The 21,342-nt window shown below is 42.8% G+C and overlaps 1 protein-coding gene across 3 annotated transcripts in view; it reads left to right on the top strand.

Moving 5' to 3' along the window:
• Nucleotides 1–21,342, top strand: part of NOX4 (NADPH oxidase 4) — a 352,340-nt gene that overhangs the window by 190,762 nt on the left and 140,236 nt on the right. For all 3 annotated transcript variants that reach the window (XM_089656614.1, XM_089656605.1, XM_089656621.1), the window contains exon 12: nucleotides 10,402–10,462. In XM_089656614.1, the coding sequence (XP_089512740.1) occupies nucleotides 10,402–10,462 (61 nt within the window). The remainder of the gene's footprint in view (nucleotides 1–10,401; nucleotides 10,463–21,342) is intronic.

Raw genomic sequence — 21,342 nt, forward strand, 5'->3', positions numbered from 1 at the left:
GCAGAAATGAATACTCAGGTGAAGACCCTTCTTGGCCCTTGCTCCCAGGAAATCCCATGTAGTCTTCAAAATCCAGATGTTGCAATAAATACTCTGATGAGAACCTCCTTAGTCTATGCTGCCAGGGAGTCCCATGTAGTTTTCATCATCCAGGTGTAGAAATTAATACTCTTGTAAGACCCTCTTTATGCCTTGCTCCCAGGGAATTTTAAGCAGTCTCCTACAGCCAGATGTGAAAATTAATACTCTAGCAACAATATCCTTATCCCCTATTGCTAAAAAATTCTACACAGTTTTTATAAGCCAGAAACGGTAATGCAAACTCTGGTGAAGAGCCACCTCAGCTCCTGAAAGCTTTGGTGAAGACCCTTCTTAGCCCCTGCTCCCAGGAAATTTCAGGCAGTATCCATCAGCCAGATGTGAGAATGAATACTCTAACACCACCCTCCTTAGTTCCTATGCCTAGGGAATCCTACACAGCCTCTATGAGCTAGATAAGGTCATGAAAACTCTGGCGACATGCCCACCTTAGCTACTAAATACTTTGGTTAGGACCCTTCTTAGCCCCTGCTCCCAGAAAATTTTACCCAGTCTCCATCAGCCAGATGTAAACATTTTTACCCTGGTGATACCCTCCTTAGACCCTGCTCCCAGGGAATTCCATGTAGTCTTTATCATCCAGATGTGGTAATAAATGCTCTGGTGAGACTCTCCTTAGATCATGCTTCTGGGGAATACCATGTGTTCATCCTCTGTATGTGGAAATGAACACTCCTGTGAGACCCTCCTTAGCCCCTGCTCCCAGATAATTCAATGCAGTCTCCACCAGCCAGACCCAGTCATAATGAATAATGCTAAGGTTGGAGACTCTCTTTAACCCCTGATGTCTGGAGAACTCTATACAACCTCTGTCAGCAAGATCCAGTTGTAATGAATACTATTGTGGGGGCCCTCCCTAACCCCTGCTCACCAGGAAACCCATACAGCCTCCATCAGCCAGGTGTAGTAATAATGAATACTATGGTGGATACCGTCTTAAACCCATGCAGTTCAGTATTCCCACCCACTCTCCATCATCCTGAACAAAAAATGAATGCTCTAGTGAAGACCCTCCTTAGAACCTGCTACCCTGGATTCCTCTGCTGTCTCCAATGTTCTTGCAATGGCTTAGTGGTTAGCATTCCTATCTTGCAACACTAGTGTTCTCAGTTGTAATCTCAACCAGAACACTACCTGCATGAAGTATGCATGTTCTCCCTGTGCCTGCGTGGGCTTCTTCCAGGTACCCTAGTTTCCTCCAATACTCCAAAGAAATATGCTGTTCTTTAACTGGGTCCTGTCTATATTGGCCTAGTATTTGTATGTATAAATGTGAAATAGGGCCTTTGGATTGGAAGCTCCTTAAGGGCAGGGACTGATCAGTCATGATCATGTACAGTATCTAAAGCTGCCTACATTTTCAGGGCTATATAAATACCTGCAATAAGTAAAAATATAAGAAAGGGTTGCATATGAATCATACTGCATGCCTTGTGGATTATCCTATTACGTAGCAGAAAGATGGCTTGGAATTAGATAACACTTTATGAATCATACGCCTGTCCTTACAATGTACATGTTTGGAATGTTTCTGTATTAGATCAATGGCATCATACAGAATGAGAAATTGAGGAGAAAATATAGTATTCCAAAGTATTAAAGGTTTGCACACACAAAGAGAAAACATTACATTTTAGCTATACCTTTGAGAGTTGGTGTAAAGTAAAATGTTGCTACAATCTTTTGTTGTTAAGCAAAATGTTTTTTTACATTGTGGCAAGGATGTGCAATGTTATGTTATTTCAATATACAGTGCCTTGAAAAAGTATTCATACCCCTTGAAATTTTCCTTATTTTGTCATCTTACAGCCAAAAACGTAAATGTATTTTATTTGGATTTTATGTGATAGACCAACACAACATAGCACATAGTTGTGAAGTGGAAGGAAAATGATAAATGGTTTTCAAAATTGTTTACAAATAAAACTGTGAAAAGTGTGGTGTGCATTTGTATTCAGCCCCCTGGAGTCAATATTTTGTAGAACCACCTTTCACTGCAATTACAGCAGCAAGTCTTTTTGGGTATGTCTCTACCAGCTTTGCACATCTAAAGAGTGAAATTTTTGCCCATTCTTCTTTGCAAAATAGTTCAAGCTCTGTCAGATGGGATGGAGAGTGTCTGTGAACAGCAAATTTCAAGTCTTCCCACACATTCTCAATTGGATTTAGGTCTGGACTTTGACTGGGCCATTCTAACACATGGATATGCTTTGATCTAAACCATTCCATTGTAGCTCTGGCTGGATGTTTTGGGTCGTTGTCCTGCTGGAAGGTGAACCTACGCCCCATTCTCAAGTCTTTTGCAAACTCTTACAGGTTTTCTTCTAAGATTGTCCTGTATTTGGCTCCATCCATGTTCACATGTTTCACGGTGGGGATGGTGTGTTCAGGGTGATGTGAAATGTTAGTTTTCTGCCACACGTAGCGTTTTGATTTTAGGATAAAAATTTCCATTTTGGTTTCATCTGACCAGAGCACCTTCTTCCACATGTTTTCTGTGCCCCCCACATGGCTTCTCACAAACTGCATGGGCTTTCTTCTTGCCACTCTTTCATTAAGGCCAGATTTGTGGAGTTCACAACTAATAGTTGTCCTGTGGACAGATTCTCCCTCCTGAGCTGTGGATCTCTGCAGCTCCTCCAGACTTACCATGGACCTCTTGGCTGCTTTCCTTGCCTGGCCTGTCAGTTTAGGTGGACAGCGATGTCTTGGTAGGTTTGCAGTTGTGCCATACTCTTTCCATTTTTGGATGATGGACTGAACAGTGTTCCATGAGATGTTCAAAGCTTGGCATAATTTTTTATAACCTAACCCTGCTTAAAACATATCCACAACTTTATCTCTGACCTGTCTGGTGTGTTCCTTGGCCTTCGTGATGCTGTTTGTTCACTAATGTTCTCTAATGAACCTCTGAAGGTTTCACAGAACAGCTGTATTTATACTGAGATTACCTTACACACAGGTGGACTCTATTTACTAATTAGGTGACTTCTGAAAGCAATTGGTTCCACTAGATTTTAGTTAGGGGTATCAGAGTAAAGAGGCTGAATACAAATGAATGCCACACTTTGCAGATATTTATTTGTAAACAAATTTGAAAACCATTTATCATTTTCCTTCTACTTCACAATTATGTGCCACTTTGTGTTGGTCTTTCACCCAAAATCCCATTAAAATACATAGTTACATAGTCTGTCTGAAAAAAGACAAAAGTCCATCCAGTTCAACCATTAAAAAAAAAATAAGTTATAATCCTACACCCACAGTTGATCCAGAGGAAGGCAAAAAAACAAACAAACAGCAAAGCATTTACGTTTTTGGTTGTAACATGACAAAATGTGAAAAATTTCAAGGGGTATGAATACTTTTTCAAGGCACTGTAAGCATGTAATGTATCAATGCACAAATATGTGTTGCAATGCACTGTTGTGCATAAACTTCAATGAAGTGTCATTTTGTGACATTTCAATAACATTTTTAAAAAAGGAAAAAAGTAAACGTTGCAATGCCTTGTAACAATTCATTGAACTGCCCCTACACAATGCACACTATCGGGAGTGTGATGTTAATCTTCAATTTTTTTCTGAAAAGGTGAATTTATACTTTAAGACCTGGACCTGTCTACCTCATAGTTAAATATAGGAGTAACCTTTTAATTATTCCATTGTGGAGGAGAGTGTGCATCCTAAGATCAATTTAACCATTTGATGGCTTAAACCAATCGTGACCACTATATTGCAATCAATGGAAATGCATAGATTTCTCGTAACCCTTTCACTGCCAGTCCTGATACAGTGGATTTATCTGTGAAACACATTGATTTCAACTTGCTATCTGTGAAAGGGACACTCAGTAAAGTGCATTGTGTTTTTCACAAAAAGGATATTGTAATGAGCATTATAAGTGATTATTTTATTTTTGTACGTTGCCATTAATAAATTATAAAAAATATTTTATATACTTACATAGTTTCTCTGGTTGGAAAAAGAACACGTCCATCTAGTTCAACCATTAAAAGGGAAACAACAATTATACAATCCTATATACACAATCCTATAACCACAGTTGATCCAGAGGAAGGCAAAAAATCCCAGCAAAGCATGATCCAATTTGTTCCAGCAGGGGGAAAAAAATCCTTCCTGCTCCCCCTAGATGCAATAAGATATTCCCTGGATCAACTTTACCTATAAATGTTAGTATCCAGTTATATTATTTGTATCTAGGAAATAATACAGGCACATTTTCACAGCTTTTACTGTGAAGAAACCTTTCTGTGTTTGGGGATTACATTTATTTTCCTCCAGACATAAAGAGTGCCCCCTTGTCCTCTGTGATGACCTCAGGATAACTCTGCAGAGTTCACTATATGGACCACCTATGTATTTATACATGTTGATCATATCCCCCCTTAATCTCCTCTTCTCAAGAGAGAATACATTCAGTTCCTCTAATCTTTCCTCATAGCTGAGCTCCTCCATGCCTCTTATCAGTTTGGTTGCCCTTCTCTGCACTTTCTCCAATTCCCCGATATCCTTTTTGTGAATTGGTGCCCAAAACTGAACTGCATCTTCCAGATGAGGTCTTACTAATGATTTGTACCGGGGTAAATGATATCTCTCTCTCTGGAGTCTATACCTTTTAATACAAGAGAGGATTTTGCTCGCTTTAGAAACCACAGCTTGGCATTGCATGCCATTATTAAGCTTGTGATCTACCAGAACCCCCAGATCCTTCTCCACCATTGATTCCCCCAGTTGTACCCCCCCCCCAGTATGTATGATGCATGCATATTCTTAGCCCCCAAGTGCAGAACCTTACATTTATCAACATTAAACTTTATTTGCCACGCAGTTGCCCAATTCAATAGTGCATTGAGGTCGGCTTGTAAATTGGAGACATCCTGTAAGGACGTTATTTCACTGCTTACCTTGGTGTCATCTGCAAAGACTGAAATGATATTTTTAATCCCAGACCCTATATCATTTATAAATATATTAAAAAGTAAGGGTCCCAACACTGAACCTCGGGGTACACCACTGACAACCCTAGACCATTCAGAGTATGAATCATTAACCACTTATCTGTTGAATCTGAATCCTTGGGCGTTGTCCTACAAAATCCCTGGTACTTATCTTGCTATAGTCATTTAGGGATTTGGGATAAGCGGCTTCCGCCCACAACATTCCACTGAAACTGCCTTACTGAAACTCACTAACGACCTACTAAGTGCTAAAACCAATGGCCATTACTCCATACTCATACTCCTTGACCTTTCTGCTGCCTTTGACACAGCCTCCGTGACATTGCTCTCTCCTGGTTCTCCTCTTACCTTTCTCAGTGCACTTTCAGTATAACATACAACTCCTCCTCCTCCGCTCTTCTCCCTCTTTCTGTTGGGGTACCCCAAGGTTCTGTCCTTGGGCCTCTCCTTTTCTTTCTCTACACCTCCTCCCTGGGCCAACTGATAACCTCTCATGGCTTCCAATACCACCTCTATACTGATGACACCCAGATCTGTCTCTCCACTCCCCAGCTCACCCCCTCAATCTCCTCACATATCACAAATCTACTAAGCAACATACATATCAGCATGGATGTCACACCACTACCTTAAACTCAATCTTTCCAAAACTGAGCTTGTAATATTTCCTCCTCCCCCATCCCCCACCCATGACTTTACCATTAAGATCAACAGCACAACCATTGGTCCTTCCCCTCATGCCAGGCGTAATCGTAGACTCTGACCTCTCGTTTGGGCCGCACATCCAATCACTGGCTAAATCCTGCCGCCTCAACCTCCGGAACATTTTCAAAATCCACCCCTTTCTGACCAATGACACCACAAAACAACCTATCCACGCCTTGGTTTTATCATGCCTGGTTTACTGCAACTCCCTCCTCACTGTTCTATCCCCCCTTCAGTCTATTATGAATGCTGCTGCTAGACTCATACACCTTACCAACCAATCAGTGACTGCTGCCCCTCTCTGCCAATCCCTCCACTGGCTTCCACTAACCTAACGTATAAAATTCAAAATACTAACCACAGTTTACAAAGCCATCCACAACACTGCCCCTAGCTACATTGCCAACCTCATCCGTAGATATCGCCCACTTCGCTCCCCCCAAGATATCTTCCTCTCTAGCTCCCTCATCACCTCCTCCCACGCTCACCTCTAGGACTTCTCCAGAGCCTCTCCCATCCTCTGGAACTCCCTACCACAGTATGTCTGGTCAGCCCCCACCCTGTCTGCCTTTAGGCGATCTTTGAAAACCCACTTATTCAGGGAAGCCTACCCCACCTCCACCTAAGAACTGTACTTGAATCACCTCCAACAGATCATCCCCTGCAGCTATCACCTTTTGTATCACCTCTCCCTTCCTTTAGATTGTAAGCTCCACGAGCAGGACCCTCATATTCCTGTACTGTACTGAAATGTATTGTAATTGCACTGTCTCCCTTATATTATAAAGCACTGCGTAAAAACTGTTGGCGGTATATAAATCCTGTATAATAATAAGCCTTTTGCCCATTATCATTATGCTTCCCTTCCTTTTTTTTAAATCGAAGCATAGAAAAAGGTGATCTACTAGAATTCCTGAAATGTGTTGGATTGTCGTTTTGATGTTTTATGCTGATATAAGCCCTTAATGGCCTGAAGCTTCTGTTTTTCCTGTACATCTTACAATCTGACCATGAAATCTTCCTTAAGAAAACATTTATTTTATGCACATTGAGGTAGTGGACACTAAGCTATCACACTGAAGGGTTACCATGAGTTTTATTTTACTGTAGCAGTAGTTTTTAGTCAGTATCTATTTAAACTGTAACCAAACTGTTGAGTTTCGGGTTACTGAGAAAAACAACATACTCACCACTAGTGAGGATCCCACCACTACCACCTTTGCTTTCCTTCCACTGGGACAGCTGCCCCACATGAGGAAACAAAGTCCATGGGAGATTTAACCCAACACACACCTATATGAACTTTCTGGTCATCCCATTTAAAAATCATGGGCATGTCTGGAACCCCTTGCTTTCGTATTTGCAGGTGTCGGATACTTAGAGGAGGCCCTCTGATGGGACAGCGTTGAATTCCTGGACTGGCAAATCTCTTTTCTTCCTTTTTGCTATACCTTCTTTGTACTTTGTGTCTTATATATTGATTTGTTTTCTTTATCTTTTTATAAGTGCAGTATTTTTATTATTATGGAAATGGCGATAATTGACAGTCCTAGGGGGCTGTGAAAGCACATCTGCAAATGTCTAGCCACCCTACTTGTTAAAACTCACTTCCAGGGGCGGACTGACAACTCATGGGGCCCCTGTGTCCTTGCCCAAACTCAAAAAAGCCTATGAAAAAGGTACCAGGGGCATCTCATGGGGCCCCCTACTGACCCCGGGCCCTCGGGCAGTGCCCTAGTTTCCAAATGGTCAGTCCGCCCCTGCTCACTTCCTGACATTACACTGAACTTAACAATAGTCCTCTAGTTTCCAGCATTGAGGCTAGGTGCAGGCTGACCTAACCCCACTTTTAGAATGTTAGACAGTATTGATAGTTATCTGCCAGATCGATGATCTGATTTATGACCAAATTCTGATGAGCTTAATTTTGTTACGTTACTGAAGTTTACCTAGTAGACTGTAGCTTGGGGTCACATACATCCCCCTCCAATATTGTTTCACAATGTCAACTGTTCATGCCATTACAGTTTTTTTGGTGTACAAATTCATTACATTTTGTATTGTTTTTTTAAATGATTGAAACAGAAAATCATGGGCATTAATATGGAGTTGCTGTCAGGAATCCCAGAGATCACCACGGTGCACGAATCTGCACAGGCGTAGGATCCCGACAAGACATACAGGCAGGTGGGCACTAGGACCCAGGCGCGCCTGTCACCAATGACGGCTGGGCAGGCACTAGGACCCAGGCGCGCCTGTCGGCGCCGGGCGGGCTATTTAAACCAGGATATACAAAGGAGGGGGAGGTGCAGCGCTATACAAACTAACAGACAATAATGAAATCAAGAATCAAATTCATATAATAGACAGTGACTGTGTGCTAATAAAATAAAGCCACTGGATGGTGGCTATAAAGTGAAAGGAGTGCAAGATAAATAAAAGAGTCCAATGAAGGGGTGCTCTTAAGATCCGAGATGATCCTCAGACGTCCAATGATTGGAACCGCAGGGTGATAAGTAATGTAAAGATTGCGCACTCACCAGATACGCAATCTTTATGCGCATTTGTATATACTGTCACTGGACCTCTGGTGTCATCAGACTGGTCTGGTCAGATCTGGTCAGCATGACTTTCGCTGCCTGGCACTTGGATAGATGCGGCTGCTCTGTAGATCTGGCTGGTTTTCACCAGAGCTCAAATAAACAGAGAGGGCCACATAGTGTGATATCCTTAAAGTATTTATTTAATATACAGGCACAGGATGGCAGAGACAATCCAATGAGTAAAAAAATATACTGACCCAGATGCAAAACAAAGATGGCCGCCGGGGCCCCTCGTGGCGCCGGCGGCGTGGCGTCCAACCTACTGTAGCTTTCACTGACGCGTTTCGAGCAAAAGCTCGTACTCATAGGGGTGCAGCTTGGGCTATTTAAACCAGCTTGTGCAATGCTCACATTGCCGTATAGTCTTCATTCCCTGTTCCCTGCTCGTCTGTTCCTGCGTGAGATACCTTGTTGCCGACCCTGCTTGATCCTGACCTCTGCTGACCGTCTCCTGCTCTGATCCCTGGCTCGTCTGACTATTCTTTTGCTTACTCCTGATTACCTGACCTCCTGTTGCTGAAACCTGGCTTGTGACCCGACTACTCTCTGTCCGCTGCTTTGTACCGTTCTGCCTCTGCTGTTACCAACCCAGTCTGCCTGACTACGCTACACGCTACACGTACTCTGTCATCCATCCATCCTGCACAGATCCGGTCATCACCGCCCAGGTCTGCCAGCCACTTCACATCAGGCTCTCTTCCGATACATACCTCCGGCGGTTCCCTCTACCACAGTTGGGTGCACTCAGGGGTCGCGACCTGGTCTCAGTCTGCTCCAAGTCCATCCCCACCATCAGGAGCCCTGGTGAATAAGCAGATTGGGGCTTAGACCTCGCGTTCTGGGGAATCCCGTTCTGTGGGTTGCTAGAGATACCGCCGGGTGGATTGTGACAGTTGCCCTTCACCCTTCTTGTGACTATACTGTAATGGCCTCACTCCTTTAGGGAAGCTATCCACAAGATGTTGGAGTATGTCTGTGGGAATCTGCATTCATTTAGCCAAAAGATAATTTGTGAGACACCAAGCCTCTATTATTCTCAGACGGCTTTCCAAAAGATGTTGTAGTGTGTCTGTAAAAAGTTGTACCTATTCAGCCAAAAGAACATATGTGAGATCAGGTATGATGTTGAATTTCTCATTCCCTAGCTTGCAATTGCTGTGCCAATTCATTCCAAAGGTTCAGTAGGGTTAAGGTCAGGACTCTCTACAGGCCACTTGAGTTCATCCACACCAAACTCATCCAACCATGTCTTTATGGAGCTAGCTTTGTACACTGTGGAACAGTCATACTGGAACAGAAAAGTACCTTTCCTAAACTATTACCACAATAATGAAAGCATATAATTGTTTAACCTGTTTTTGTTTACCCTAGTTAGACAGCTCAAATTTCTTCTGGGGAGATATTTCTTTATCCCAGTCTCTATCACGTCTCCACAAATTAAGCTGGTTCCTTCATCATTGCTGTGGTGGTTATGGGCTGTTTATCTCTCTTGATGATTATGGTGGAGAAGGTGGCATAGGTATATTTGGCTTTGTATGAATGTGTGTGTGTATTTGTTCTCTGCACCTTTCTTGTTCATTTTATGCATATATCTGTAACATTGTCTAAAATTGGGCTCTGCGTAGCCTCTACACACCTGTTATTTTGGTTCTTGCTGTGTACAGCTTACTCTGCTGCTCCTTTTTATGGGGCTCCTGATTACTTCTGTGCCCATTGCAACTTTTGTTAAAACTAAAAACAGCTCTTAAAAAATGCCTTTGTATTCTGTAACACCAATAGTACCCTTTACTGGAAACACCTGAGCTCTATATTTTGGAGGGGGGTCCACATATATTTGACCATATAATCTATCAGTGATGTGAAGCAAATAATAACAACGAATCAGAATTTACATTTCATTTGCTGATAGTGTGCAGTACTCTCAAGCTGATTGGTTTATAGTTTGCATTTCTGTATTTTTTTTCACTGTTTTCCATTCTACTTTAATTGTATTGTTTTTAATTTTAATTTCAGTGTCCTACAGAGACAAAAGCAACCTTTGCTGTTCACATGAAGGTAGTGGGAGACTGGACAGGTAGGTGCCACATTTTGCACATTTTGATTTATTTCAACATCAGCTTAGGTTCCAATGTGTTTGAAGTGAAGCTACTTTACCCAATTCATTGTACCACTGCCATAAGACTACAGGGTGTGTAGCTGCAGGGTGGGGTACTGATAGGAGTAGATGTTACTTTGAGCTGTTCACCCCTGCCAGTAATGCTACAGGAGCATGATGATATCACCTGAAGTCCTAAAGAGCAGGGGGGGGTGCATGTCATTGACTGCCGGGGCTCACAGAAAGGGGTTGGGTGATAATACTTGTCATTTGACAAGGAAGTGGGGCAGAGGTTCATGAAAAATAAGGATACTAAGAACACACCGTTCCGTATCTGCCACCCCTCTCTGCCAATCCCTCCACTGGCTTCCCATTGCCCAATGGATAAAATTCAAAACATTAACAATAACATATAAAGCCATTTATAACTCCAAATTACATCACCAATCTTGTCTCCAAATATCACCCAAACCGTACTCTCCGCTCGCCGCATGACCTCCTGCTCTCTAGCTCCCTTGTCTCTTCCTCCCATGCTCATCTCCAGGACTTCTCCAGAGCTTCCCCCATCTTCTAGAACTCTCTACTCCATTTTTCAGACTACTGCCTACTCTGCTCACTTTTAGGCGATCTCTGAAAACCTATCTCTTCAGGGAAGCCTATCCTGCCCTCAGCTAATAATGGAATCTTCTACTCTTCCAACCAGTCCGTCCCCCACAGTTACTACCTTTTGTACCACTAGCCCCTCCCTCTTAGATTGTAAGCTCCAAGGAGCAGGGCCCTCCTTTCCCTCTTGTATTGAACTGTATTGTTGCTGTATTGTCTCCCGTTATATTGTAAAATGCTGAGCAAACTGTTGGCGCTATATAAATCTTGTATAATAATAATAATAACACACAGTGGTTTGGATAGGATATGTATTTCACTGAAAGCTGAAAATATGCTACAAGAATGGATTCCAAAAAATTTAAAATAGCTGAAGCTGGAGTTGGACTTTCAATACAGGGACTGAAGCTTGTCAAACCATCCTGGATCATTATATAAGCAAAATTCCTGTCAACTCCGACATTTTTTATCTGCATGTCAGCAGTTGATACCTTTTCAATGGAAATCTCCGCACCAGCCTTCCCTTTTGAACTGGGTATAATCAGTAAATTTCATTATACACATGGAAAAACCTATAGCTCAGGAACAAGATTCTGTTGCAAAATTCTATTCACTGTGCACCAGTGCTTCAAGCGTGTGAATCCTATCTTTATCAGCCGGCTCTTCTTGAACTACCATGGTGTTCATCTTCTCAATTCCACGGCGGCTCCAGATCTACTTAATTTTTCCCCTGCTATTACTATTCCTAGTCCTTTCCCATCCTTTCTTTTTTTTTTTGCCTCTTTTGTCCCTTTTTCTTGTCGATATCTTAATCACAAATACTCCATACTTGATTTTAGGTTAGATGGATGTTACATTATCCCTCTATTAGCGCTGATCCCCGTGTTTCAGCATGCTCTATGGTTATAGAACACCGCATACGAGTATTTGAAATGGTTTGTTATGACTACTACTTTTTTCTCCATTATTACTCTCTAACCATGGCTCGTTCTTTTGGATTTTAGGAACAGAGATTTCACTTGGCTCTTTTATTCCATTCCCTTTCTATGTTTTGTAAACTTCTTACATTGGTTTAATCAAGTAAAACAGCATATTTCCTGTGCCAAACTGTCTCCCTTTTTTGTTTTCCCCAGAACACCCCTCATAAAAAGTCAAATTGGAGCATTCGTGCTGGCAGAAAAAAATACACAGCATATCTCTGTAGTACATGCACATTTTGCCAATATTTTAACCCTATAAAGACATTGGAAGTATAGAAACATATATGTTGATATGCCAGAAATCAACTGTTAATTTACTTTTTTGGGCTAACAAGATATGGTATTTTTGTATAATGAGTGGTGTCAGCTCTGCCTATTGTCTTTTGCTAGAATACTCGAACACTCCCACAAATTTCTTATCTACAGAATGGACTTGAAGCGCAGGATAATATCAAAGAGGGCTTAAAGTGGTTGTAAACCTTTACATATGTAGCACCCTCCTAGTTAGCAAGGGAAAGCTAGTTAATTATTTTTTTTAGAGAGAGTCTGGATAGCAGCCTGGTGCAATAGTCAGAGGGTTAAATTTGGGCCAGGGCTGAGAGGCTCTGCAGTTCAGCTCTCTGAAACCTCCCTCTGATCTAGAGACTTGGAAAAGTCTCTAGAACTCAGTGGGCAGGGGTGAGGAGGAGCTGGTCTGCACTCTTAACAGATTCTGACTAATCCCCAAGCAGGAGGCTTGGCATGGGGTTAGTAAAGCCCTCAAGAGTGGCTGAGCCTGCTCAGTAGCAGGAGAGTTCAGGTGGAAGATGTGAGAGCAGGAGCTGGAGTGTGGAGCCTGGGAGGAGGCCCAGAAAAGAGGCCTGCCTCCAGGAAAGTTGCTGACAGGAGGAAAGCTGGATCTCTCCGGCTCCCTGAGAGAGGACCATCTGTGGAGTTAAGGAAGGAGCTAGCCCAGCAGAAGGCTTGAAAGCAGCTACCGACCTGCAGCTTATAGAACAGGGACAGTGAGTACCTCTACACCTCCTGTATGGGAATAAGGGAGAGGGCATTTGGGTGGGAAACCTGACTAGCCCCCAGCTGGACTGTGTTTTTAGAGAGTCAGACTATAGATCCCCTTGTCCAGGGATTTATACACAAGGAGAGGCTGGCTAGCTCTCCAAGAAGAGAGCACTGAGCACTTGTATATAGCTTCAGGAAGTTGTCCTCAGTTAAAGAGTTCCTTGGGCATCCCATGTATCCTTCACCCACATCCAAGTTTACCTCCCCTAATAAAATCCAAAAAACCAAGTTCAAGGACTGTTTACTGTCTCTGGAGTGCAAGGCTGGAAGAAAATGCCTGGCTGTGCAGGACTCTAGGGGGACCCACATCTTCAGCAACTTCTAAGGAGGTAGTGCTACACATATATTCATTGAATTGACTGGTCTCAGGTGATACACCGAGATGAAACAAATCCTCCTACATAGGTTGTACCTGTTTATTTGCGGTCTTCTCTTCTCTACATCTGTTGAAAGTGCTGAGTTTATAAAGCTTGTAGCGCTGTCTAAAAAAGGGGGCGGAGAGCTGAAGTTACACCCTGCAGAACTCAGTGAGGAGAGCTCTAAGAGCTGATTGGAGGGAAGGAACACACTCTCTCCACACAGCTCACAGGAACAAAGCTAAGGCTGTCAATCTGGTGAAGCTCCCTCCCCTGTCATCATTTTTTTTGGTGTCAGGAAAACTTGTTAGAAGTGTTCCATGCTGATAGCAAAGGAATGAAGCAGCAGACAGAAATTACACTTAGTGCTCTGGATTGAGACAAGTACACACTATAGAGGGATGTGCTTTGTTCATATTTCATGTCTGAGGTTTACAACCACTTTAATAGTCTCTTTGAGATAACACAGGCAGGGAGCACAGGACAGCTCTGAACTTCTGACAAGATCAACAGTGGGAAGAGAAAGCTGTCTGGAGTGGCAGATTACCCTTCCAAGGGTGAAGCTGGGAATACATCCGCATCTCTGTATCACGCAAATTTTGTCCGAATTTACATTTGTAGCAAAATAAATCACTCATGTCCAGGGGCGGACTGACAACTCATGGGGCCCCGGGGCAATAGGGGATCATGGGGCCCCTGTGTCCTTGCCCACACACAAAGCACACCCAAAAAAGCCTATAAAAGGTACCAGGGGCATTAAATGGGGCCCCCTACTGACCTCGGGCCCTCAGGCAGTGCCAAAGTGCTCAAATAGTCAGTCCGCTCCTGCTCATGTCTAGTCTGAAGAACATGCAAATGAGCGCCACAAGTTTACAGTAAGCCCGATATAAATGTATTAGTCTTTATAAAAAAAAATCAGAAGGTAACCTTTGGTTTGGCTGTACCTTCTGAATTTTTATCAAGGCAATAATTTATACCGGACTTACTATAAACTTGTGGCGCTCTCATCCTTTGCATCCTATTGGGGGAACCTGCAAGTTCTTATCTCCTCACAGTTCTTTTTACACTTTCTAAAACATAGCAGATGGTTAGATTGATAATTAACATGCTAAAATTGTTAATTAAACAATTACAGTTTGTGATCACTGACAGCTGTTTACCTTTGCTTTGTGTTAGTGCAGCACAGAGTACTGCCAGGAAGAGTGTAACCAGCTCCATGTGCAGGTAGGGAGAGGAGCACCGCGGCATGCTGTAGAGGTTATACCTGGCTCCGGTGCTCCGTTTTGTTCGGTTTGTGGGATTTTCATTACTATTCTCATTAGGGATAATTGAAAATGATTTAATTTGCTTAGGAATCAGTGAGCATTTCAGGTAACGGGTTAAGCAGGCAGTGGAGCATTTGAATGAATGAGATTTTGTGTACAAGAGCAGCCTGGTCACAGACATATTGATGTGTTTTTTAATTAAGTGTCATGGTATTGGATGCTTTAAGTGTGGTAGGGTGACTACGGTAACACAAACACTTCAGAGTTTTATGTTTGGGAAGTATTGAACTGCCGAAATTTGAAATACCACCTTTAGTTAGATTCATTATTTTTTTCATTTAATTTGCTTAGAGGTCCAATCTTTAACAAACTCGTGCAGACTCCACCTCCGCAACATCGCCAAAATATGCGCGTTCCTAACCCCAGAAACCACTAAACAGCTCATCCACTCCCTCATCATATCACGACTCGACTACTGCAACTCCCTCCTCACTGGCCTGCCTCACCACTGGCTATCCCCGCTTCAGTCGATCCTGAATACGTCTGCCAGACTCATTCACCTTTCCAACCGCTCTGTCTCCGCCACCCCCCTCTGCCAATCCCTCCACTGGCTTCCGATTGCGCAATGGATCAAATTCAAAATCCTAACGCTGACGTACAAAGCTGTCCACCATACTGCCCCGAACTACATCACTGACCTAATATCCAAGTACCACCCAACACGTACACTCCGCTCCTCACAAGACCTCCTTCTCTCTAGTTCCCTGGTCTCCTCCTCCCATGTCCGCCTCCAGGACTTCTCCAGGGTGTCACACCATCCTCTGAAACTCCCTGCCCCAACCCATCAGATTATCACCTACTCTCCTCTCCTTTAGGCGCACCCTGAAAACCCATCTCTTCAGGGAAGCCTACCCCACCCCCTGCTAACTTGCCGACCTCCTCCACTCTTCCTACCACTCCATCCCCCGCAGCTATCTCCTCCTGTGCCACCATCCCCTCCCTCCTAGACTGTAAGCTGGAAAGAGCAGGGCCCTCGATCCCCTCATGTTTTGCATTGTATTGGTATTGTTCTGTCACATGTTCTGTCCCCCTTTGTAATGTACAGCGCTGAGCGAACTATTGGCGCTTTATAAATACTGTATAATAATAATAATAATAGAGGAGGAATCGAGTTTGGCATTGGTTTCCAGTTATTGCCCATTTGTTCCTAGGCATTGGACACAACTGGTCCCCAGGCATGGTAACACAACTGTCTTCTGTACTTCTGAGTAGGCTCCAGTGTTCTTGTTAGAAGATGATGGTACCTATTGGTACGATGGTACGATTGATGGTACAATTTACGTCTCAAGGAAAAGATATTTAATATCCAAATATGAAAAGATTTCTTCACAGTAAGAGCTGTGAAAATGTGGAATAGACTCCCTCAAGAGTTGGTTCTGGTCAGCTCAGTGGATTGCTTTAAAAAAGGCCTGGATTCTTTCTTGGATACACAGAATATAACTGTTTGCTAACATTTATAAGTAAAGTTGATCCAGGGAATATCCGATTGCCTCTCGGGTGATCAGGAAGGATTTTTTCCCCTGCAGGAGCAAATTAGATCATGCTTTGCTGCATTTTATGCCTTCCTCTGGATCACCTGTGTGTATAAGACTAACTTTTTTTTTTATGGTTTAAATAGATGAACTTTTGTCTTTTTTCAGCAAGACTATGTAACTATTGGTTACATAGTTAATGTGCACCATTTGGGCACTCCAGAAATGGTGCACATATTGTGGTTGACTTACTTAAAACTTTTACTAAACCCAGGACTCTGCATTCACTATAACTGGTCTCCCACAGTACACACAACATGGAAATGCAATTATTTTAGTAAATATAAACTGCTAAATACCTTTTCTCATCAGCAGTTAGAGCAGTCTTGTGACTTCTATCAGTGTCCAGCAGAGCACTGGCTAAGGCTTGTAGGAGGAGTTTTCAATTCTGCTCTGACTGTCTTATGAGGCTGAATAACCCCTGACCCTCTGTCTGGACAGTGCTGATTGGCCCTGTGCCAATCATATGCACCCTCCCAAAGAAAAAAAAACCCTCAATGCACACTAAACTTAGCACATGCAGAGCGTCTCCTAGAGCTCTGTACTATCAGCAGATGGATTGGGGACAGTAGAAGAAGGGGAAGATCAGAGAAGACAGGATCAAACAGCCTTTTTACACAATGCAGAGGATTAACCCCTTAGGTTTCACAGTGAGTATAACAAACATGCTTTAATGCATATACAGACTGCATGAATTTACTGTTGTGGGTTTAGTAACACTTTACGACATATAGACTGTTCACTTTGCAAGGACAGATGCGCTCTTCAAGGGCATTTTCCCCAGAGCTTAGTGGATGAGATGGGGCTCTGCTGACTTCCATCATCTTATTATTATTATTATTATTATTATTATTACAGGATTTATATAGAGCCAACAGTTTACAAAATGAATCCAATCATGTGCAATTTTTTTTGCTACTAATCAAAGTTTTTCCGCATTTGCTGATCTGTTGGAAAATTCCCTCGCAGAGTGCATCTTTACTTGCAAAGTGAACAGTGTATTTGTTTTAGTAAGTCAACCCCATTATGTGTGTCCATGATACTATGGGGTTGATTTATGAAATGCATAAAGACTGTTCTTTTTGAATAGGGAGGTACACTTTGAAAAAGGGTATTTTCTCCAAATCTAATGAATGTTATAAAGTTTAACTTTGCAAAGAATGGGTAAGGTCAATTAAAAAACAGTATTTTTGCTTGTACATGATTGGATGATGGAAGTTAGCAAAGCTTCTCCTCATTCACTAGGCTTTAAGCAACATTCACTTGCAAAGTGCAACTTCCCTAGCAAAGTGAACAGTCTATTTACCTTTGATAAATCCACCCCTATATCTTGTGTGATAAATGTGTCCCTAATTTAGTGGACGTTGCGGAATGAATTTATTCCTAACGTATCACAATATACAGAAACAGTAAGGGCTCATTCACACTAGGAACTACATGTGAATTGCACAGGAATGTTGTGGAGTTCCTATGTGATTCACATGCAGTTCTGTGCAGTGCGATTTCATCCCATTCATTTTGAATGGGTTGAAATGGCACTGGACCGCATCAAAAGTAGTGCATGCACTACTTTTGGAAATGCACTGAAACTGGATTGCATATGGTACGATCAAGAGCAGGTAAATGCACTGCATTTGTGACCTGAGTTTGGGGTGTTGTTACCTTTGTACTGACAATCACTGCAGATCGCAAGGACAGTGCGATTGGAATGTGGTGTGGGAAATCAGCACGGAACGTGGGTCTTCTGCATCACGTTCTAATGCTAATACACCCTAAAGCTTAAAAAAAGAAAGTCCAACCTTTTATAATTTAAAAGCTATCCTTGAGCACCAAATGAATAAAAAATAATTACCGCTCAAGGCTGGTCTCCACCTCCACTGCACACTAGCAGGTTATGGTCCTGTTCGTAGCAGACATCATGGTAGAAAAATCCAGTTGGCCACACATCCAATAAAATCATCTTTATTTGGACATATTCAAAATAGACACTCCACAGTATACAAAAGAGGGAACATAGCACTCTGGCCACCGCGTTTCACACCACCATCAGCACTTAATCATAGCTGAGCTCCAGTCCTGAGACTTTTCAGATGAAGTCATCAGTCCACTGCAGATAGAAGGAAGCTTTCCCCCGATTGATCAGACTCCAATTATTGTAACTCTGTTGCATATCACAACACAGAGTTTGGAGCCTAGTCTGTATCAGACAGCCAAGAGCTTCACAGGCACTGGGATTTATACAGTTGTGTCATCTCTGAGATGGCATCTCAGTCCAGAAAGTACAAGTTGACCCTGGAGGTACAGAAACAAAGACATCTCTATTCTTTTAGACAGAAAAGCAAATTACTGCAATGTCCATGGGAGTATTATTATTAATATACAGTATTTATATAGCGCCAACGGTTTGCTCAGCGATGTACATTATAATGGGAGACAGTACACGAGACAGTACAGTAACAATACAATATAATACAATAAACGAGGGGTTCAAGGGCCCTGCTCCTTGGAGCTTACAACCTAGGAGGGAGGGGAGAGTGGTACAGGAGGAAATAGCTGTGGGGGATGGAGTGGTAGGAAGAGCAGAGGAGATCAGCAATTAGGTGAGGGCGGGGTAGGCTTCTCTGAAGAGATGGGTTTTCAGGGTGCGCCTAAAGGTGAGGAGGGAAGGTGACAGTCTGATGGATTGGGGTAGTGAGTTCCAGAGGATGGGGGAAGCCCTGGAGAAGTCCTGGAGACGGGCATGGGAGGAGGAGACCAGGGAACTGGAGAGTAGGAGGTCTTGTGAGGAGTGGAGAGTGCGTTTTGGGTGGTAAATGGATATCAGGTTGGTGATGTAGTTTGGGGCAGTGTTATGAACAGCTTTGTACGTCAATGTTAATATTTAGAATTTTATGCGTTGGGCAATCGGAAGCCAGTGGACGGATTGGCAGAGGGGGGTGGCGGATACGGAGCGGTTGGTAAGGTGGATGAGTCTGGCTGCAGAATTCAGGATAGACTGAAGCGGGGATAGTCTGTGTTGGTGTAGGCCGGCGAGGAGTGAGTTACAGTTGTCAAGTCAGGAGATGATAAGGGAGTGAATGAGTTGCTTTGTAGTTTCTGGAGTTAGGAACGTGCGTATTTTGAAGATGTTGCGGAGGTGGAGTCTGCAAGAATTTGTCAGCGATTCGATCTGGAAAGACAGATTGGAGTCTAGAATGACACCTAGTACTCTGGCTTGCGGGGTGGGGCTGATGGTGGCGTTGTTGGTCGTGATGGAGAGGTCAGGGGGCGGGCGCGGGCTGGGGGGAAAACTAGGAGCTCGGTTTTGGCAAGGTTTAATTTGAGGAAGTGGAGTGACATCCAGTCTGATATGTCGTTCAGTAGGCTAGTGATTCTGCCGGAGACTGAAGGAGTGAGGTGGGGGGTCGAGAGATAGATTTGCGTGTCGTCGGCATAGAGTTGGTAGTTGAAGCTGTGAGAGTGTATCAGTTGGCCAAGGGAGGAGGTGTAGATGGAGAAGAGAAGGGGCCCGAGGACAGAGCCTTGAGGGAACCCAACAGAGAGGGGGAGTGAGGGGGAGTGAGGGGGAGGTGGAGGCGTTATAGGTAACGCTGAAGGAGCGTTGTGATAGGTAGGACATGAGCCAGGAGAGAGCGGAGTCTCTGAGGCCAAGGGAGTGTAGTTTTTTGAGGAGGAGGGGGTGGTTGACTGTGTCGAAAGCCACGGAGAGGTCGAGGAGTAGGAGCACTGAATAGTGGCCATTAGCTCATTCTCAATCACTGCAATTAAGGAATTACCTCTGTTACCATTGGCCCTATCATATAGGTAAATTTTCATTCCAGTAAGCACTGTATGTGACATTGTCAAATGTGAGTCATTTATTTTTTTATCTGCTGTAAAACTGATCCTGGGCATGGCCATCTTAGGAAGTTGTCCCACCTAGGGTGCCCTCTGTGCTCAGTTCCTCCCCACTGGTCCTCACTAGTTATCTTTAATTATATAAATATAAAAAGTATTTCTATGAACCTGTCAAGGGAGGACACAGTAAAAAATAATAATAAATAGTAACAAAAAATTATTCATAAGCTAATTGTCCAAAAGTGCAAGGAGAGTGGCATTCTACAGTAAAGTATGGCATGCTGGATGCTGGGCATTTATGGGTCACCGTCTACACTTTTTGGATTAGCAAACTAATTTACACATACCTCTGTTAATTAGGAAGTCATAAGTGTCTGCTGAACATTATAAGTTGGTTCTTCTGGGACAAGTTCACTTAGTCTTTTAATCCTGGTGAGAATAATTAGGGGATTTATTCATTCAATTAAAATTGTTTCATGGTTATTTAATGATTCTTGGGAGATAATGATTTCCAGTGTAATATATGCAAGCGATAAAGTTAATTTTAATTAAGTAATCTGTGACTCTTAGCCAAAGTTAGATTAAATTATATCAGTGTCAAAATGAGGATGTGGAGTTGGAGGTGGCTGGTATAGTAACACATTTAAGTATGGCTTTTGAGGGTTTTTTCCCCTCCATTTCTCAACGGGATTTTATATTGTAAGGCAGAGAATTGAAAATTAATTAAAGACTAAATCCAGCCAAAACCATTCTTTTTAATTATGAAGCAGGAAAAGTTTAGAACCTCAACCAGATTTGTATTGTGATTTGTGTCTCCATTAGGCGTATTGCGTTTCACTTTCTGTCTTGGTGATGCCCCACTTTACCCTGATAAGTAAGGAAACATTCCCAACAGGCCACAGACAGCAATAAAAAGCAGTGGTTTTATCTCTTCCATGCTTTACAAATAATGTTTCAATTGCAGTTTTGTCTGTGTTGGAAATATTTATTTATTTATTATTTATTACAGGTACTTCTATAGCACTGTCATTGTATGCAGCACATTACTTATATTGTACATTCACATCAATTTTCTCCCACTTTCTGTCCCAGTGACAAAGGGGCAGGAAGTGAGGGTACATTTTATCAAGTTCACAGACAGCAATAAAAACTTGATAACTCTAACCT

Source organism: Staurois parvus, unplaced genomic scaffold (genome assembly GCF_062004578.1).
Source record: "Staurois parvus isolate SC_StPar_1 unplaced genomic scaffold, SC_StPar_1.0 ptg000027l, whole genome shotgun sequence".
Lineage (NCBI taxonomy): Eukaryota > Metazoa > Chordata > Amphibia > Anura > Ranidae > Staurois > Staurois parvus.